General features: G+C 38.8%; 1 protein-coding gene across 4 annotated transcripts in view; it reads right to left on the bottom strand.

The window, feature by feature from the left end:
- Nucleotides 1-2,980: 2,980 nt before the first annotated feature.
- nwd2 (NACHT and WD repeat domain containing 2) overlaps nt 2,981-18,606 on the bottom strand; it is a 44,277-nt gene continuing 28,651 nt past the window's right edge. For all 4 annotated transcript variants that reach the window (XM_032583459.1, XM_032583458.1, XM_032583457.1 and 1 more), the window contains 3 exons: nt 17,827-17,977; nt 14,736-15,325; nt 2,981-11,188 (listed from right to left, as the gene is read on the bottom strand). In XM_032583459.1, coding sequence (XP_032439350.1) covers nt 7,292-11,188; nt 14,736-15,325; nt 17,827-17,977 — 4,638 coding nt within the window. In that variant the 3' untranslated portion in view covers nt 2,981-7,291. The remainder of the gene's footprint in view (nt 11,189-14,735; nt 15,326-17,826; nt 17,978-18,606) is intronic.

Below are 18,606 nucleotides of genomic sequence, written 5' to 3'. Positions count from 1 at the left end.
TTCTTCATTCCAACCTGGGTCCGCTGCATTTTGCCTCACCACCTTCACTGCATTTCATGACAAGGTGGAACAAAACATATTTGAACCCGTGGGAGTTAACATGAAGCTAGAAAAGAAAGGAGAAAGAAAACTCATGGAGAAATATTTACATTTACAGGAATCCTGGTTCAAAAATCAAGTATTTTTTAAAAGATTAAACAGTAAATGCAATGGCAAAATAATTAAAATGATCAAATCTAAGTTTTAATTAGATCTGATAGTTCTATCAGATCTAAGGTCTATGTGACACTAATGAAAATATTTACAGTGCAGACATCGGAGTTGTCTTCTGTGACGTGCCGGACAAGAAGTCGGTCTGAGCTTAACTCAGTTCTGAACAATCTGGTTTATTTACACATGAACAATGTGATATCGCCCTAATATTAGCAGAAACAAACACATGATTGCATGCAGGTTGACAATGATTATAAGCTTTTATTGTCTTTTTGTTTCAGGGAATTTGCTCCGTAGGTTTGTTTTAAGTGTGGTCATGAATGTATCACAATTTTTTTTCAGATCCACATTGTCATTTAAAGCACATCTTTTCTCCTGCCTTACTGGCTGACAGTAAGGCAGCCAACATCCAGTCAGAGACGAAAAATATGACAATGTGGAATATAAAATGTGAAGGAGAGGCAACTTGGACATTTTAAACGATGGGATGGAGACCTAGTGACTTCGGCCTTTTCTGTTTTTAGAAGGCTTTCGGTTTTTTGAAAAAAGTATCCCGTGAAGAATGGAAGTAGGACACAGATGAATGGAAGGCAGGACAGCATGGATAATATAGGTCATACCTGTTTGCTAAATATCAGGAAGTCTGCGTGCTAATATTAGCTTAAGGTTGGTCAGGAGACGCTCTCCTGTGACTCATCATACAGCAAGTGTTTGGCCAGCTTTAATGAGCATAAATGTAGTTTTATTTGAGAGATTTTATTAATTGCAGGGCTGAAGGAGACTGGTTGATATTTCCCGTTGGTAAGAGGCGGGGTGAACACTGGACAGTCAAGCGCTGGGGAAAACGGACACAAACAGGACATGTGCATTGTCTAAAATCCCTTTATGAAATATGGAACTGAGTCAAGTTTGATTTTAAATGTGAATGAACAAGGAAAATCCTCTTCAAGAGAAGACCTCTTTTAATGAACAACTTTTTACCTGAAACTGAGACAGATCTTCCAAACACAAGCATCTCTCCTCCCAGCATACTTCATAGGAATTAGGTCAAGGCCCACAGGTAGTTATCTTTTTCTGAGGTCTGGCCTTGATGCAATGGGGTTTGGGGGAGATGAGATAACAGGAATGGAATCAGTCCTGGTTTTCACCGATGAAATATTGACACTTTGTAATATTACACTTGTTCGGCACATATAGCTGCGAGGCTAAAAACGCCTAATCATGCCTGGTGGATTTGTTGAGCCAGATATGGAGGGCGAAAGGTAAATAAGGGTGACTCAGTCTTTCTCATAACACAAAATACAGGTTACAGGTGAGCACAATGAGTACAATAGCTTCTGGCTCACGGAATTAACGCCGCCGACAAGAAAGCGGCTATTTTAAGCCTGGGTAAATAAAGTCACACTGTACAAAGTGTTTGACCCGTGTTCGACAAACAACTGGTGTAATTACATGGCTGTGTGGCTCTGCAGGTGGAATGTGCTTGCCGCAGAGAGGCTCTCGCCGCCCGCAACAGACGTGAGCTCACCATCAATACAGAGAGGCGTGGCAGAGCCCGGGCCTGCAGCCAACCTGCGGTTGTCGTGGCAACAGAGGATACACACACCCATTTTAGACGCACGCTAGCATTAGAGTGCCACCGCTGGGAAATTAAAGTGGTAGCTACAAAGCAACAGGGTCCTGTCGGCCAATCATAGCTGGAACATCGGTGACTTTACTCTGTGAGCTTGTGTGCTTGGCGCAGGTCAGCGTGAAGGTGTGCAGCTCATGCATCACCTAATTATTATGACACTGTCAGCCGGCGTTGCAGGACTATTCACCACGGTTGTCTGGCATTGGGTACCGAGCGCAGGAGGGCAATTACTGGCCCATCAAATCATTTTACAGCTCTGTTTTGTCTGTTCAAAGGTGTTGACAGTGTTCGTGTTTTCTCATTGCCACTTTGCTTCAGCGCAGTCAGACCTTTTAAGGGGGTGGTGATCAATCTCACCCAGCTCCCTGAAGTCGTTTCGAACTTCTAACGTTGGTAGTATGTTGTGTAGTGTGTGCAGGGGGACAAGAAGAGCTGTGCAGATTAATAAAACATTAGCAGCAGATAAACAGTGCCTGAAAGTCTTTAAGAAACAGGAATACAATGAATCACAGTCCTGACACAGGACAAGAGAAATTAATCATTGGCAAGTTGTCAGCTAATACCTCACTGGAGGTTGATTTGTTTGTGTCAAAATACTACTTTCTGCCTGTTGGAATTTGTTAATCTTGTTCTTTTGTATAGATTCATCAAAAGAACTAGTTCTGTCCTAACAATGCACCCACATAGGGGATTTTCTGACTCAGTATTTAACTCCTTTTAACTTAAGCTAACTTTAGCCTGATCTCTTTTTAGCTTACATCTATCATGTTTGAGAGCTGAACACTGGCAATTTTTAATGATCACTCTTTCACTACATCTTATGAGAATTAAAAATTTTCAAGTAATGTGGCCTTGGAAGTTAAAGCATATTCTGGTAAAAATGGTAAGATGCTGGATTGGAAATGAGTGCAGAAGTAGCCAATATACAAAGAAGAACCCATACAGACCATCATGCATGAAGAACATGCTTCCTGAAAGACTGAAAGAATGTGTGGCTGCCAAGTAGCACATTTTAAAGAAAAAACGATCAATTTATGTGCTGTAATTCCTCTGGGATCAAATGATTATTAGAATGTTCCATACCAAATTGTACACAATTACCATTGAAAGCAAAAGAAATGTGCAAGAGCAATGTGGAGGCAAAAAGTGAACCATTTTATTACAGTAAAATGTTTCATACAAACAATGCATACACACTAGGTTCATATTGCTTCAGACATAAGTTTCTTTTCTGTTTTATTTACAGTTAAACAACTCTGTAACAAAATGTAAGTACAACATTTATGAAAATATAAATCTCTAAACAGGTACATCAGTCCTGACAATAAAAAGAATACCATAGAAACATTCATTACCAGTATGTCAACTATAAGTTGCAAACATGTAAGTTGTTAAAAGTCATTCAAGTTACATAACATAATACATAATAATACCATTTACTGGCTTCCATATGGACACATTCAAATATACTCTTAAACTGGCATTCCGATATATTTTTTTGTAGGAGGACTCTTTTAGACTTTTTAGCAAAGATAGCACATTTTCTCTTAACATAACCACAGTCGAACACTTCAACAGTTTGGTAACAATATAATTACAGTACAAGCCTTATAAAATAAGTGAGACAGTCATAAAATAAAATAACCAATAATCAAAACTTTGGCAAATACATAACTGAATCTCTTTCTGTTTTTTGTTTTTTTTAAACTCTTGAGTTAGCAGGAAATGTTAAAGCTCGGTGCTTCTACCCCGTTTGAAATTTTTCCAAGGGCCATTCAAAACTGGTAAACTTATGTTAGGATAGTATAGCCCTTACAATGTGGTTGTAAGTGGTTGAAATTGTGTGTTTAAAAAAAAAAAAAAAAAAAAGGAATATTCAATTAATCAGAGATCAAAACTGCTAAAAATAAAATTTCATTTAAGGATATGTAATCTCCTCAGAAATCCCCAAACTGTGTAGATTGTCTGCAGATCTTTATTTCAGCCTGTATCAGGCCTACCGACCGACCAGAATGTCCATATGTATACACTACATGCTCCGCACATGTGCTATTGTTTGACATACCTTTGAGCATATAAACAGCAGCGTGTATAAGACACATTTGTTCATGTTTCTTTTCATAACAAAGCGTGCACTTTGTGTTTTACTGGCTCTTAAGTACGGTGCTGGACGCAGTGGTAGTAGGCATGGGCCGGTGTGAGAATCTGACATTACAATTTACTTGGGCAGAAATACTTAATCATGGGATTAAAACTAATGTTTAAAACAAACTCATAAAAATGTTTGATCTAATCTGACTTTGATTTAAAAGCATACCGTAAGTATTAAAATGCTATATTAATCTTTCAATATATCAAGTATTTTGATGAACACACAGTCTAAAGAACAGTGTCTTTGGTGTAATTAGGTCATTAAGGGAATTTTCAACCAATTTATATATTCATTTTTTATTCATATTTATATATTTCAGTTTTAAATTCAAATTGAATCTCAAGCATTCAACTGACATTTATCTTTGTGTCGCGTTAAACATTAGGGAGCTAAGCCAGTTCTGAAGTATTTGTAAAAAAAAATTACAAAAGGTAAAGAAGCTAAAATTTTACATAAATTTGCACAAAATGTCGTCGTTGCGATTAATGTGTATATTTTATCTTTGGCTTTTTGTAACGTAATGTTGCCAGCTTCACAGTATGTGGTTTATTTCACTGATGTACAAGGCGATTCCTAAAGTTTATTAGAGTGGTGGGTGCCATATTTTAGCAAGAGTAGAAGTTTTAAGGTTTCCTTTTCTTAGTCACTAGGTGGGGAAACATAACAAGAGAAAACACTGTATGATACAAATGTTCACTTCCCAAATCAAGGGTTTTCCAAAATTATAATGTATTCATGGGAAAATATCATATTTAAGATATAAATATGATATCTTAATTGCAAATTTTTAACACTGAAAGCATGAAATAAAGTAATATATGCTTTTCTTGAATGAAAATGGCACCTTATTAGCAACACAGAAAAATAATGATGGGGGTATACTTTTGCAAAATAGATCATCCATGTAGCAAACATGAATGAGCTCCATAGAAGTGAGCTGGCTGAAAACAGTTTTTACCTTAAATGTGACACAGTGAAAATCTTGGATTCCCATATTTCAATTGTTTCATAACAACTGGAAAAAACCCAAACCTGAGGGAGGACAACACAACACAGTTCATGCCACAGGTCGAGCAGATAGCTTAAGCAGGGAGTAAACAGCCAGACCATTGAGCCTATCAGAGATGTTTTTGTGAATATAAAGTTTATCAAATAAGATACATGTTTTTTTTTATTATTTTATTTTTTTTAGTATCCTCTGTTAATACATTTACATAACTGTAGTGTAGGTGAAACACTGACTCAATATTTGGAGGGAAGTAGACCTCCACTATTGCTGCATGACTTGCTAATTTACAGTAGACTATTCTGATCAAAGTTTTTGGGAAGAACGTGTTGATGCATACCTGTGAATACCAGTATTTTTCTGAACCAGAGTAGAAATTGGAACTGAATGATGCCAAAAAAAAAAAGTGCTACAGCTTGTAAATAATCTCCAGAGGGCATCAGTTTATTAGGTGTCCAAGGTTCTGCTTGCAGGCAACATTTCTACTGACTTTCTCTAACTCACTAGATACATTTTCACATACATTTTGACTTTATGAACTTTGAAAAACGAGACTGGTGCTACTGTGCCCTTTGTGCCAGTTGTCTTGTATTGTATTGTTGCATGGTGCCAATTGCATTGATGTTTGAGTTTGGCATTTCTAAAGTTTATTATTAGGTAACTTTCTGTTGCATTCTTCTCTGTCTTGTGCTATTTTTTAACATTATTTTACATATTTCTCAATTTCAAATATAGAATTTCAAATATAGAAATATAACTAACTGTTGTGAGCTACGAGATTGGACATAATTGAAAAGTAAAGGTTTTTAAAATGATGTTCCTTAAAATGAGAGACCGGCCCATGCCTAGACTCAACATAAAAGTTTTAAAACAAAATGACATATCCTGTTATTATGAACTTTTAAATGTTTTATACAAGAACCATGAAGCCTGTGCCACTTTTTGTAAAGCTGTGAAGATTATTTTTGAACTAGGAATTATAAGTCTAGGCAATTTGTTAAAAATGTACTTATCTGTGCTCAGATGTTCACAAACACATTTTTCTTTTTGCTAGGACTAAAACTTTTTTCCCCCACATTTGCAAAGTTATATTACAGCAGAGACTTAATCTCAAAAAGCTTGTTTAGATGTCTCCATCTTCCATTCTTTAGGTATTCTACTGTAATATTGTAATCTATATACAACTGTAAACTGAGCCAATAAATGTTTTAAAAGACAAATCTAAAAAAATTTTTTGTAATTCATGTATTTCTGCTGAATAAATCTAAATATATCTCACAAACCACTCCTAAAGTGCATCCACCTACTGACTAAACCTCTAAATATGCTCACTTGGCCAAGTTTTTAATGTAAAACTCATTCTGTCCTTTTATAATGGACAAACGGACTCCACAGAAACCAAAGCAAGTACACAGGTTAAGGCGTTAATGTGCGTGGTGCTATGCTACACTGTATGCTCAATAGTGGTGTTCCCCATAAAAAGGACCTGCACGCGAACTGATGGAACAGCAGGTAAACGTATATTAAAATCTATGTAAACAGTTCCAAAAATTATAAAGCAATCAATCTTCAGAGTTGCATCGTGGTTCTCTCCTGATGTTGACTGGGTTTCAGTAGAATCGGCATCAGATGCAATTAATATACAACAGTGTGTGTACTATGTTTACAAAGTCCCTGCACTTTCATTAATTTTGTGATCTGCACGTGATGAGCATGTTTTTTTTTATTTCCAGGCACTCACTTTGATTGCATTAAGCACAACGTAACATTTTTAAGGAGTTGCACAAATTGCAGCAGCCAAAATGAGATGTGTTTTGTACATTTGTTCATCCTTTTTGTACAGTACCACCTGATATTAATACAAACATGGATAAACGCTTTTAGGGACAACATTATGGCTTAATGTTTATGAAGAAAATAAAATAAAAAAGGTGGATACAAAAGATCACTGGATTGGATTGGAAAATGCTTAAACGAGACATTTTGATAAGAATTTTGTTCTTCAAATGCAAAAGGACACATAATGGTAAACTAATACAGAATATACTTTTTTGTTTTGTAAAACAGAACATTTTCTAACAGTCTTCATGTTTGAAACTAACAGAAAGTGTATCATATGTTGGAAGTAAGTAATACATCATTTGAGTGCAGCGTTAAAATTGTCAACCCAATAACTACCCAGAGGGCTGACATCTGCAGCTGAATCACGTGGCTGTAAACAAGAATCAACTGCAACCCCAGAGATTCCTAGCTCTATCCCCCTCTTGTCTTAACTCCTCCCAAGTTTTCACTGCAGCAGTTCAGTCTTCTTTGTAGGTGTGGTCGACTCCCCTTCTCCTGAGTCCGACACGTTAATGGGGCTGTCCCTTGAGAAGACTTCCGTCGATTCCCTCCAGATGCAGTCGGCAACAGTCTTGAATGAATGGTTGCCACATTTGGGGCGCACCTTCTGTGAAGCATTGTTGACAATCTGTCGGCTGTTGGAGGTGGCTATCTTTATCTTAAGGGCGGCGTCCACGCGGTCCACAACCGTGTATGTGCCAATGCTACCGTCCTCAAAGCCAATGATGATGTTTAGTGCACGTTGGGACAGGGACAGGAAGGTGGGAGTTTTGTAAAGTGAGCATGTGCCGATGCTCTTGCCGTCAGCAAGACGCATTACGATCAAATTAGACACCACTCCGGCCTCATCATCCTCATCACAGTTGCGGAAACAAACATACACAAGGTAACGGCCATCTCTTGATAATTTCTGACGCCAGATAATACCAGCTGCATGGACAAGCCTTAGCTTTCCACTGTGAAGATCCAGGACATTAATGTTCTCATCACCTTTGGAGACTATTCCTAACTTTCCATTGGGTGAGATTTGAAAATCTTCGAGATTTTTAAGGAAGTTGGCCGGCAACTGGACTCTCCTGCAGACTGACTCATCCGCCACACTCCAGATGAAGACCGTTTCTGTGGACGTGATAAAGACCGCACAATCTGGACAGTCTGGAATGAGCTTGAAGTTGACAATGGTAATGCCATCATCGCAGACAAATTTCTTGGATACGCTGCCTGACCACAGACTCACAGCAAGCAGTTTATTCTTGGAAGTGCCCACCAGAAAAGTGTTTGCTGTAGTGATAAGTGCATTCTGGAGGCTGACTAAAATGTTGCAGACTTTGTGCCCAGTAGCCAGTCTCCAGACTCTTGAGGCATTCTGCTCACAGAGAGAAACCACAAACTGGTCATTGTGGGTGATCAGCAGCTGTGAGATTCTCTGTCCGTTTATGCGGAAGATGTTTTCTCCGGTGTTGGTTTGCCAGATATACTGACTGGACTTGTCGTCCGAAGTCACCATGAGATCCCCTGAGGAGGTTAGGACACAGTTCTCCACCATGCCCTCGTGTTTGAAGACCGTCTCAATAAACCCGGTGCTAAAGTTCCACTTGTGGACTGCCTCTGAGCCGTCCATGGTGAATACATAGTCCTCTCGCCCAGTCAGCTGTAATGTCTGGATCTTCTTGCCTGTTTTATCGATGTTAGACATGGCTGTGATTATATCAATGTCCCAGACAGACAAAACGCCACTGCTGGCTACAGAAAGAAGCAGGTTGTGGTGGGCTGATTTGATGAGTTTCACAATAGCTCCTGAGATCTCAATCAGGCTGGCCATGCACTGCCCGCTGTCTCTCCTCCAGACAAAAATAGATGAAGTATTCTCCATTGAGGCAACAATGCTTTGTCCATTTTTGGAGAGAACAGCAGCAACAAATCGCTCACTACGTTTAGCTTTGAATTTCTCCAGCATTTTCCATACTTTTGTATCCAGAACCTCAATACTACTGGCCTTGCAAATGAGAATGGAACGCTGATCTTCAGATAATTCAATACCCACAACTTCACTTTCATCCCCCCTGCAATCATAATCCTCCATCAGCTTCGGGTTGGTTATCTCTTTGGTGTTCCACACTGACAGACTTCCCTCATTGTCAATCATTACCATTTGGTTAAGAGTGTCCAGTACTAGGATAGACTTGACAAACCCCCCAGAGAACTCTGATGTCACAGTGGACAACTTTTCTCCATTTCCTAGATGAAAGACTGATGTTGTGTTCAGGTACTGGCCACAAAAGGCATACATGCCATCTGGTGAGCATTGGACACAGGTTACTTCATACCAGCAATGGAACTGGTAGAGGGGCCAGCCGTACACAAGGTCAATAACACTGACATCCTTACTAGCCTCAAGCCATGCAAGTGCATGGTGGGTAGAAAGAGTAAAACCGTTTATGAAAGCAACTCCTCCAGCAACACCACTGTGCTTTGACCCTTTAATTTCAACCTCTGATAAGAGGCAGGATTTGTGATTATCATAGATGAGCAGAGTATTTTTGGTTGTGGCAACCACCAGGTACTTCTCATCGGTGGTTAGCCTGATTCCCAGCACAACAGATCTGGCTGTGTCAATCTGCCGAAGGAGCTGCCTGCTTTCTACATCCCAGGTGCTGATAGATCCATCTTCCAGTGCTACAAGGACTATGTTTGGGGCTAGAGTGGGTAAAATCTCCACAATCTGTATGTAGCTGGAGCAAAGAGGAAGTCTCTCTGGACTGTAGGTTACGTCCATGGAGGAGTGGAGAGGCACAATAGAGCAGTACTTGGGACCATCTTTGTCACACTCCAGGAGAAGGTGTCTGAGTTTAGGCAGGGAGGTGACAACTGGCAGAAGCCTTTGCTGCAGTTCTGCAGACAGTGATGCAGGATTCTTTAGTACTTTTACCTTAATGCTACGAAGAGTGGTGGCCAGAAATTTTAACTCCTTTTCTTGGCTGCAAGTATAAGCAAGATCAATATCTGTTATAGCTTTATCAAACTGACCAATCTTGATCATTGTGTAAAGCCAGCTGAAGTTCATAATGACACCAAACATGAGATCGTCTGTCCGGCCACTCCTGGTCAGGTGGTACACCAGCTCTGTCATCTTTCTGTGATTGACGAAGAAGATGTCAGGCTCCAGCAGGTTGCACTGGAACACCCAAGGCTGTTCAGGAGTCTGTCTGTCGTATGAGTATTTATCAGAGGATGTTTTTTCATGTGACTGTTGATGATGAGGGTTTTTGTGATGTGAAATATTCAGGGAAGTGAAATGGTTATTGTCATAGGTAAAGATCTTTTTCCTGCCTCCTGACCATGCTCCAAGGAAGTACTCAGCCAAGAGGCTGTGCATTTGATGTACATCCTCCTCATTGCTGAGGTAGAGCTTCTGGGCGATGAGATGTAGGTGCCTGTTGGCCCAGACCATCAGTGTGACGTTTCTTACCTGCCGCTCAACCAGATAGCCTTCCAGCTCTTCTTTGAGTTTAGCAAGTAGGTCGTAGGAAATCCTTAGTGGATTTTTAAGGTAACTTGGTACTATGACGTCTCCAAGAACAATGTTATCAAGAGATAGGATGTCTTCTAACTCAACCTCCGTTAGCCCTGCCTTTGCCATGGTGACATATCCTAATGCCCTGAAGACAAATCGTTGGCCTAGCTTGTTCTCCACAGAGTAGAAGAGTTGCTCAATGCTTTCGTGTACTGTTGAGCACAGGGATTTATCGTCGACATCTTTGTGAGACCTCCAATGAACTACTTCTCTGTAGATGAGGTTGACAAACATGGGCAAAGTACACTTGGCAAGTGCCTCATTCACATAGATCTGTTGGCCTGATGTTACTTTCCTCTTCACCCCAAGCAGCTGCTGTTTTAACATTTGGCTGCAGACCTTTCGGTCTCGCTGTATTAACTCCACATAGTACGTCTCATCATGAATGAGATGACGCAGCTTCTGCAGAATACCATGTTTGTTGGGCAGTGTTGATACAACTATGCGGACGGTGCGAGGCAGGTGTACGGGAAGCCACCACAGCTTACGCGCCTCGTCAGCATCAGAAAGTTGCTCCATGGCATCCAGGATAATGACCAGGGGCCTGTGGAAGGATGACTCCCCAAGGAGGTTGATTAGAAGCTCCCTCATCTCCTGAATCTTGTTAGGCAAGAAGTGAATCAGGCAGCGGTAGTTTATTGCAATCTGCTCACAGATGCTCTGGAGAAGAGTTCGTAGATCAGTGGAGAGCTGGCTGGAGCCAATAAATCGGACGATGACCACTGGATCTGTTTCTGGACCCATCTCTTTTTGAAGCCATGTGTAGGCCTGGAAAAATAAGGAATAGTGCAAACATAGTCAAAATGGTTTCATAAAAGAAATCTACATGCAAAGGTTAAAACCAAATTGGCTGAAAGCTGAGCATTTTCTGACATTAAAAGGTCCTTTTAGAATTTTTGTTAATCAAAACTGAAAACCTGAAAACTGAAACCAAAACTGAAAAATGAATTTGATTAAATACTTTTCTAACAGATGTTTTTACCACAGCAAAAAAAGGAGACATTCAATATTCTAATTCAGATAACTTTGTTTACCGTAACCTTATTATTTTTTTATATTCTGAACATTGAGGTATTGTAATTTTCTTTTTATTGATGGGAGGTGTCTATGGAGAAAAACTGCTCTAATATTGAGACTAGCATAATTTCATAATTTCATTCATAAATTTATTAAATGGCCCAGTTGAGAGTTTCAGCAAGTATTTTAATGCTATCTGACATTTTTAGGGCAACCCAGATGACTCTGCTTTCCATTTTAAGCTTTGTGTTTGACAGAGGCAGAAAACCCCCCCAGAAACATATATTCTGTTTGGAGATAATTTACAGTTTAAATATGATGTACTGTAGAAGAGTTCCTACCCTTACAGAGAAATTACAGTTTTTTTTCTGGAAAAATAAAAATGCAGTTCCATCCACATATATCACATACATCAAAAAATAAAACAGCGAAAGTTCTGATTATGAATTAAAAAAACCCAACAGAAAATGTATTTTCAGTAATGTGTTCAGCAGTGACAGAATAAAATTTAAGATCCTTGAAGGTAAAATGGGGAACTACTAGAGGTTAACCAAAGCATTCTTTGTTGTAATATATCAGAATTTCAAAGACTAACTGATAAATTATTTGTAAACGTGTGCATATATCTACTTTGTAAGAATATTTTCAGTACATTCATTCAGCCTTTAATTGTATATAATTGTAAATTTGCTTTGAAATTATTCTTTAAAATAAAACTTTCCTGATGTTAGAGCTATTCAGTAACTATATTCTATTTCATGTTTAATCAAATAAGCTAACATAAAGCCCTGGCTTGTACACTGACTGATCCAATGCCATATACATAGAGTACATCACAGCAGGTCACTTTCTGAATTTGAATAAAACCAAACAATTCTTTATAAAAGTCATGGAATTAAAAACACTACAGAGAGTAGGTATTTTATTCTGGCTCAGTACAACAAAGGGTAGTGATGGTACTACTTGTGAGCTGTCAGCTAGCCGAACACTTTCCCTGGTGGAATAGAAAAATATGTTCTCTGGTTAGAACATGTCCTGGCACTATAAAACACCAGAGTACTTCCTATCACTCTGGTAGTCTCAATAGCAGAGTGTTTTTAAGGCAACACTCTTTTTGAGACAGGAACCAGCCATAAAATTTATCATGTGAATTTGTAAATAAACATGGTCACTATCGCACTTTCATTTTCCCACTTTCTTCATAAAAAGGAGAATGGCAGAGAAAAATGGATGTACTTTTGGTTTAATGATAGAGGTCCAGCAAATAACCAAATATTTGCCAGTAAAAGTGCTATGACCAATTATCTACATTGGGAAAATTTGTCTTTTTCATGCAAATAGAAAATAGCTGGATGTTGCTCTAATAGTAGTTTAATGCACAGCTCAGATCACTTGGAAGAATTTAGCTGCCCTATTATGTTACACCACACTCTGCAGGCTTAGATGAAGCAAATCAAGTGTAAATTACCTCCATTGGGACTATAGTGGAACCTCAGTGACCTCAGAGCACTTTTCTCTCTCAAGTCCGTTGTGCACAACATTCAAATATTACTCTGTCTACGTACAGCTGGTATCAAAAATCTGAATACAAAAAATGATTCCCATCTACTTACACTAAAGCAGTAATGCTGATGTGAAGTGATATTTGTCTAAATTAATTAAATGTATCTGTTATCTGTATTCTAACAAATATTTTAAACATTTTGTTGCATCGTAAACATGAATTTTATGCACTTCATTGGGATTTATGTGATAAACCAAAACAAAGTGGTGGATACTTATAAAATGGAAGAAAAGTGATACCAAGTTTTCACTTAAATTATTATTATTTTTAAATGTAACACACTTTTGTTTTGGTCCCCAACCACTCAGATACCTCTAAATAAAATTCAGTACAGGTAAATCTTGAAGTAAAGTATCCCTTCAGCATGATGCTGCTATTGCCGTGTTTCACCATAGGGTTGGTTTGCTCAGGGTGACTGTAGTTTTCTGCTTGTTGCAGCATTTTGCATGTAAGACATAAAGCTCAACTTTACTCTGATCTAACCAGGCGCTTCCACATTTGCAGATATTTCTGGAGGCTGTAAATAAGACTTCTTACGGCTTTTGTCCTAAAAAGAAATGGCTCTCTTTTTGTCTTTCTTTCAAAACAAGCCAGATTTCTGAAATTATGGGATTATTTCAGATTCTCTCACCTCAGCTATGGATTTAGTTTCCTAATGTTATCTAATAAACATCTGAGACCTTCACAGAACTGCTGATTTAAACTAGGATTAAATTACTGAAATGTTGATTAGAAAAAGGAAGTAGCCAGGTATCTATAAGGCTTTTTTCTGAATTACTTAAAGGTCGGGGAGGGCAATTGACAAAACCATACAACTATCAGTATTTCTGATACTGGTTTTACAAATAAAAACTATCATTACCATCAACATTATTGTAATTCCAAAGAATGAACCCAATAACTAAAGATTCTTTCCCCCATCAAATCTTGCCCTACCACTTGCACTGGGTTTTATTTAGTGGCATGAGAACAAAGGGGGGTAAATACTCAAAGACAGCAACATTTCAGATATTTATTTATAATAAAAATAGAGAACTTTGTTTTCATTTTCCTCCACATCATTGTAATGGATAACTTTCTGAAATGGGCTAAGATACTTTTACATGCATGTGTGGATATTTTATATTACTCTGAAGTTTAAAGCTGTATATTTAATTCCTTTCTTTATTTAAAGAATGCAGTTGCCGTTGAGATACTACATAAAGGTTGGCATTAATCATGATATTTGTCTCTTTAACCTGAAAAGGTGCATAAAGCTAATGTGTGACCCTGGAGGAATAGATTGAGGACATCTGTACAGTGACCTTTATGTGGCTGGGCAGGCAGATGGCAGCCACACAAGCAAAGGGTGAAAGATGAGAATAAAACTAAAAATAACAGTAATAATAAAAAGTACAACATTAAAAGTGTCCCTGCCAACATTGGCAAATGGACAAAAAGTAAAAAGCAGAGTTGTAAAAAAAATGCGTATCAACTTGTGCACACTTGCTTGGCTTCACGGGAAATGAACGACACATGCATGCACGGCGATGGAGTGCCTCTTGGCAGATGCACAGATGGTCAAGCGAGCAAGCGCTTGCGAGAAGATGAACAGTTGCACGCCCCCTCATGCTTTGTTGTACAAAGATGGACACATGCTGAGATCAGACAGACAGACGGAAGCAAGCGTGAACAAACTGAGATAACTGAGGAGTAAAAAGTGCCAGGGAGGACATCCTTGTGTTCACGCCTCACCTGCTTGGCCACTTCGGACAGCAGCAGCGTCTTTCCGGTGCAGGGCCCTCCGTACACCACCAGAGGGCTCATCCTGCTCCCTTTAGACGGCATGAGGTACTCCTGCACGTAATCCAGAGTCTCTGACTTGTACTTATAGAGGGTCGCGTAGGTCTTACACAGGGACAGGTGCTGCAAAATCTCATCATACAGTGGGTCGGTCTCTGTGTCAAAGTTCTGCTGCACGGTGGCCTGGATGATGTCCACCATGTCCTCGTAGAACTGCTTGCAGAGACCTTCCACGTAGTGGCTCTCCACCTCCTGGGAGTAGCCCAGCTTCATGTCGCAGTGAGTGACCGAAGAGTAGACGCGGAGGTTGGAGGCGGCCACGATGGTGGGGATGAACTCGTCGCGCACCTTCAAGAGGCGCTCGTAGGCCTCCTGGTTGCGCATGACACGGTCGGCGCTCACCACGATGTCCATGTAGCGGGTCATCTCAGGGAGCTTGGCGAAGCGGTCGAAGTTAGAGATCTTGCGTATGTAGCAGACGCATTTCCTGAGGAAGGCGGGTGTTTGTTTCCCGAGGGCAAAGTCCAATTCATCCTCCAAAGCTGCAGTGACAAAAATGAGAGTTTTCAAGGTCTTTTAGATGTGAAAAGCACTTTGGTATAAGAACCAAAGTATAGGTAAGGGATCAGAATAGGACATTATTCTCCTTATCTTCTTTTTTTATTCATTGAAGTTCTTCTATGAGTCCATTAAGGATAACGTAAAGGTTCAGAACATATTTTGTAATTAATAGGGATTAGAACTGGTAGCACAATCTCTTCCTGTGTATGTGGTATAGTACAAATGAAATAGAAATGAAAGAAAATTAAAAATTTGTATCTGCTGGAAAAAGCCTGCTCAGGGCTTCTCCAGCTATAACACTTAATACCAATCAGCATAAAAGTGTGACCACAGCTTAAATTAGCTTTCCAGTCTGAGAACAACTGAACATATTTTCAACATATTTTACTTCAGACTCAGTTAAAATGTTGTAAGACAGGAAACAGAGAGAAATCGACTAGCAAGTGACTATTTTTGCTGCTGCTTGAACCTGCAGAGACCAGTATACAACTCATTTATGTATCAATCTTTCTGATGTTTCTATAGTGACTCATTTATTGTCATTGTGCATAAAGTCGCTGCTTCTCTGTCAGTAGAAATAGGCTGATGTTTACCAATTCTCTCCAAAAAACATCTTTATGAAAAATTACATTTGAACCGTCTTGTTTTTTTTTTTACTTCGTCCCTGTGGTAGAAAGATGGTTCAGGGAAGCAGTGGTTTGTCTTTCGGTAAACATTTCATCTGACCAGTCTGACTCCTTGATCTTTTATCTGATTGACACAAACCTGTAAGACTCAGTTTGTGTTGCTTAAAAAGCAGATTAATGTGTTGTTGTTCTGAGTTTATTATAGTTCCACTTTTATTGAAGTGTTTTCTAGGGCAGTGTTTCCCAATTCCGGTCCTCAGGCCTCCCTGCTCTGCATGTTTTAGATGTGCCTCTATTCCAGAGCAGCTGATTCAAATGATTGCATGACTATCAAGTGCTGCAGAAACCTGTTGATCACCCATATATTCAATCAAGGTGTGTAGCAGAAGGGAAACACCTAAAACATGCAGGGCAGGGAGGCCTGAGGACCGGAATTGGGAAACGCTGTTCTAGGGGATATAATGCAGAATATTAGGTTGATTTTACACTAAAAATCATTAGGTCTCTTAAGGCGGATCGACATTTTAACTGCATATTTGTGCTCAGTTGTCTTCTTCAGTCAAGGTTATTCATGTAAAGAAGATTTAAAAATATAAGTAACAGCAATCCATTGTAAGCAAACATTTTAGCTGTCTAGTAGCTATATTTAACTGAAATAAAATTCAGTTCCAAAGTTAAAATTATTCATGTGCTGTACAGTAACAACACTGCTCTGATATAAAGCTTCTGACAGATTTAGGTCTTCTGCTCTTAATGAACATAAGCTACAGGAAAAAAACAAAAACCTGGATAAAATTAAACACATCTGAAAGGAGACGCACCATAAATAAAAGTGTCTAGACAATGGCAAACAAGAAAATACATTAAAGTTGCTTTAAAAAAATCTACCATTTGTTTCAGTAACAAAAAACTGTCTTTTAAAAGGTTGTGACAGGCTGCACGAGTTAAAGAAAAGACAAAATTCATCCCATCGCTCTCGTCTTTTGAGCAGATAAATCCTGACAGTACTTCATAGAACAAGATGATCCCAAACACGCATGAAAACTGCCTTTAAATGGATAAAACAGGCTAACATTCAACTTCCAAAACAACCCCAACTTTAATATAATTGACAATCTGTGGACTATGCTAGGAAGCTAAGTTAGTTTACCATTATAATTTTCAACCAGAATTGATTAGGACCTTGTCGAAGACCACAAAACTATGTGGTTGCAGTGCAACATGTTAATGGACATATAAATAAATATGAGTGTGTGTATATTTAAGCCTGTACATTGTGGTGGATGGAAAAGAAAGGAATCTGTTGCCTCTTTTCTCTTTTTGTCTCCATCTGATGTGTTTCACTTATTCTGCAGCACCAAAATCAATTACAACCATTTTTTAGACATTAACTTAAAAAAACGGGAAATCAGAATCTCTTAAAGAGACAGTACCCTTTAACTGAGAAGAACCCAAAGCAAAGGAACACAGTGGGCAAATAATATCTCAAAAGGTGAATTATGCTATCGCTAAGAGTTAATTTTAAACCTGCTTTAAAAATGACAAGGATTGTTTGCCATAATAGGACCCTGGGAAAAAAGGAATTAAAAACACATTTTATCGCAGAGTATTTGTTTTAGTACTTATTAAGTATGGAAAACATAAAAAAATATCTTAATTTCAAAATAAAAAAAGATTTATTATTCAGAGTTTATAAAAAATGTTTTTTCTAAAACAAAAACAGTAAAAGTGTCACCTCTGACTTTTATAAGGTCAGAGGTGAGGTTTAGACCATGGCTTAACAGGAACAATTCAAAAAATGTGTCTTGAAATCTCAAGAAAAAAAAAAAAAAGAAAACAGAAAGCCAGAATCTCACCAGAGCAAAGGAATTTGTTGGCGTCCGCACTCTTCATGGTTCCTTTCTCTTGCAGCTGCAGCACCGCCGTCCGGAAGATCCTCTTGATCTCCTCTGACACATTCCTCCAGGCCTTGTCATTCTTGGTCTTTGCTGCGCTGCTCGACTCCATCTAAAAGGGGATGAGGAGCAGGGAGAGGAAAGGCTGACTGTAACGCTCGTCATGTACTGAAGGAAAGCTGCCATTCTTGTCTGAGTGAGTACTGAGCAGATCTGAACTATAAGAAAGGGGGGAGAAAAATCTATATATTATTGAAATTTGTATCAGTCGGAGACTTTTTCTGGTCTGTTTTCAGAGCGTTCTCCAAATTTGAGTCATTAACATTAGCATAAGTGCAAAATATTCTCGTGTTTTTATGACGTTTTAAAGCATACTCAACCACTTATTTAATTTCACTCTCAAAAACATAACGTAAAACCTTAAAGAAGGTTTTTCAGAATAAACCTCCCTGACAAAAAACTGCTTTTAAAGGATTTTATGGGGCCAGTTGTCGGCTGGGAAAACATTAAAGCAGAAAACATGAAAAGGGTTTAAGAGCTGCCTGAACAAAAACAAATGCACTCGCAAACTTGATGCAAAGCCTCCCTTCTGCAGCAGCAGATAAAATGCGTTTATCAGGCAGAGCTGGGGTGTTTCATAACATGGATATAAGAACACAAATCTACAATAATGACATGCCCATAAAAATTTCATTCACGGGTTACAAATCCTGTTTGTGGATCTACAAGATAACAGCAGAA

The sequence above is a fragment of the Xiphophorus hellerii genome, chromosome 14, assembly GCF_003331165.1.
Source record: "Xiphophorus hellerii strain 12219 chromosome 14, Xiphophorus_hellerii-4.1, whole genome shotgun sequence".
In the NCBI taxonomy this organism is placed as follows: domain Eukaryota; kingdom Metazoa; phylum Chordata; class Actinopteri; order Cyprinodontiformes; family Poeciliidae; genus Xiphophorus; species Xiphophorus hellerii.
Note: the sequence above shows the minus strand (reverse complement) of the source record. Positions and strands in the feature narration are given on the sequence as shown.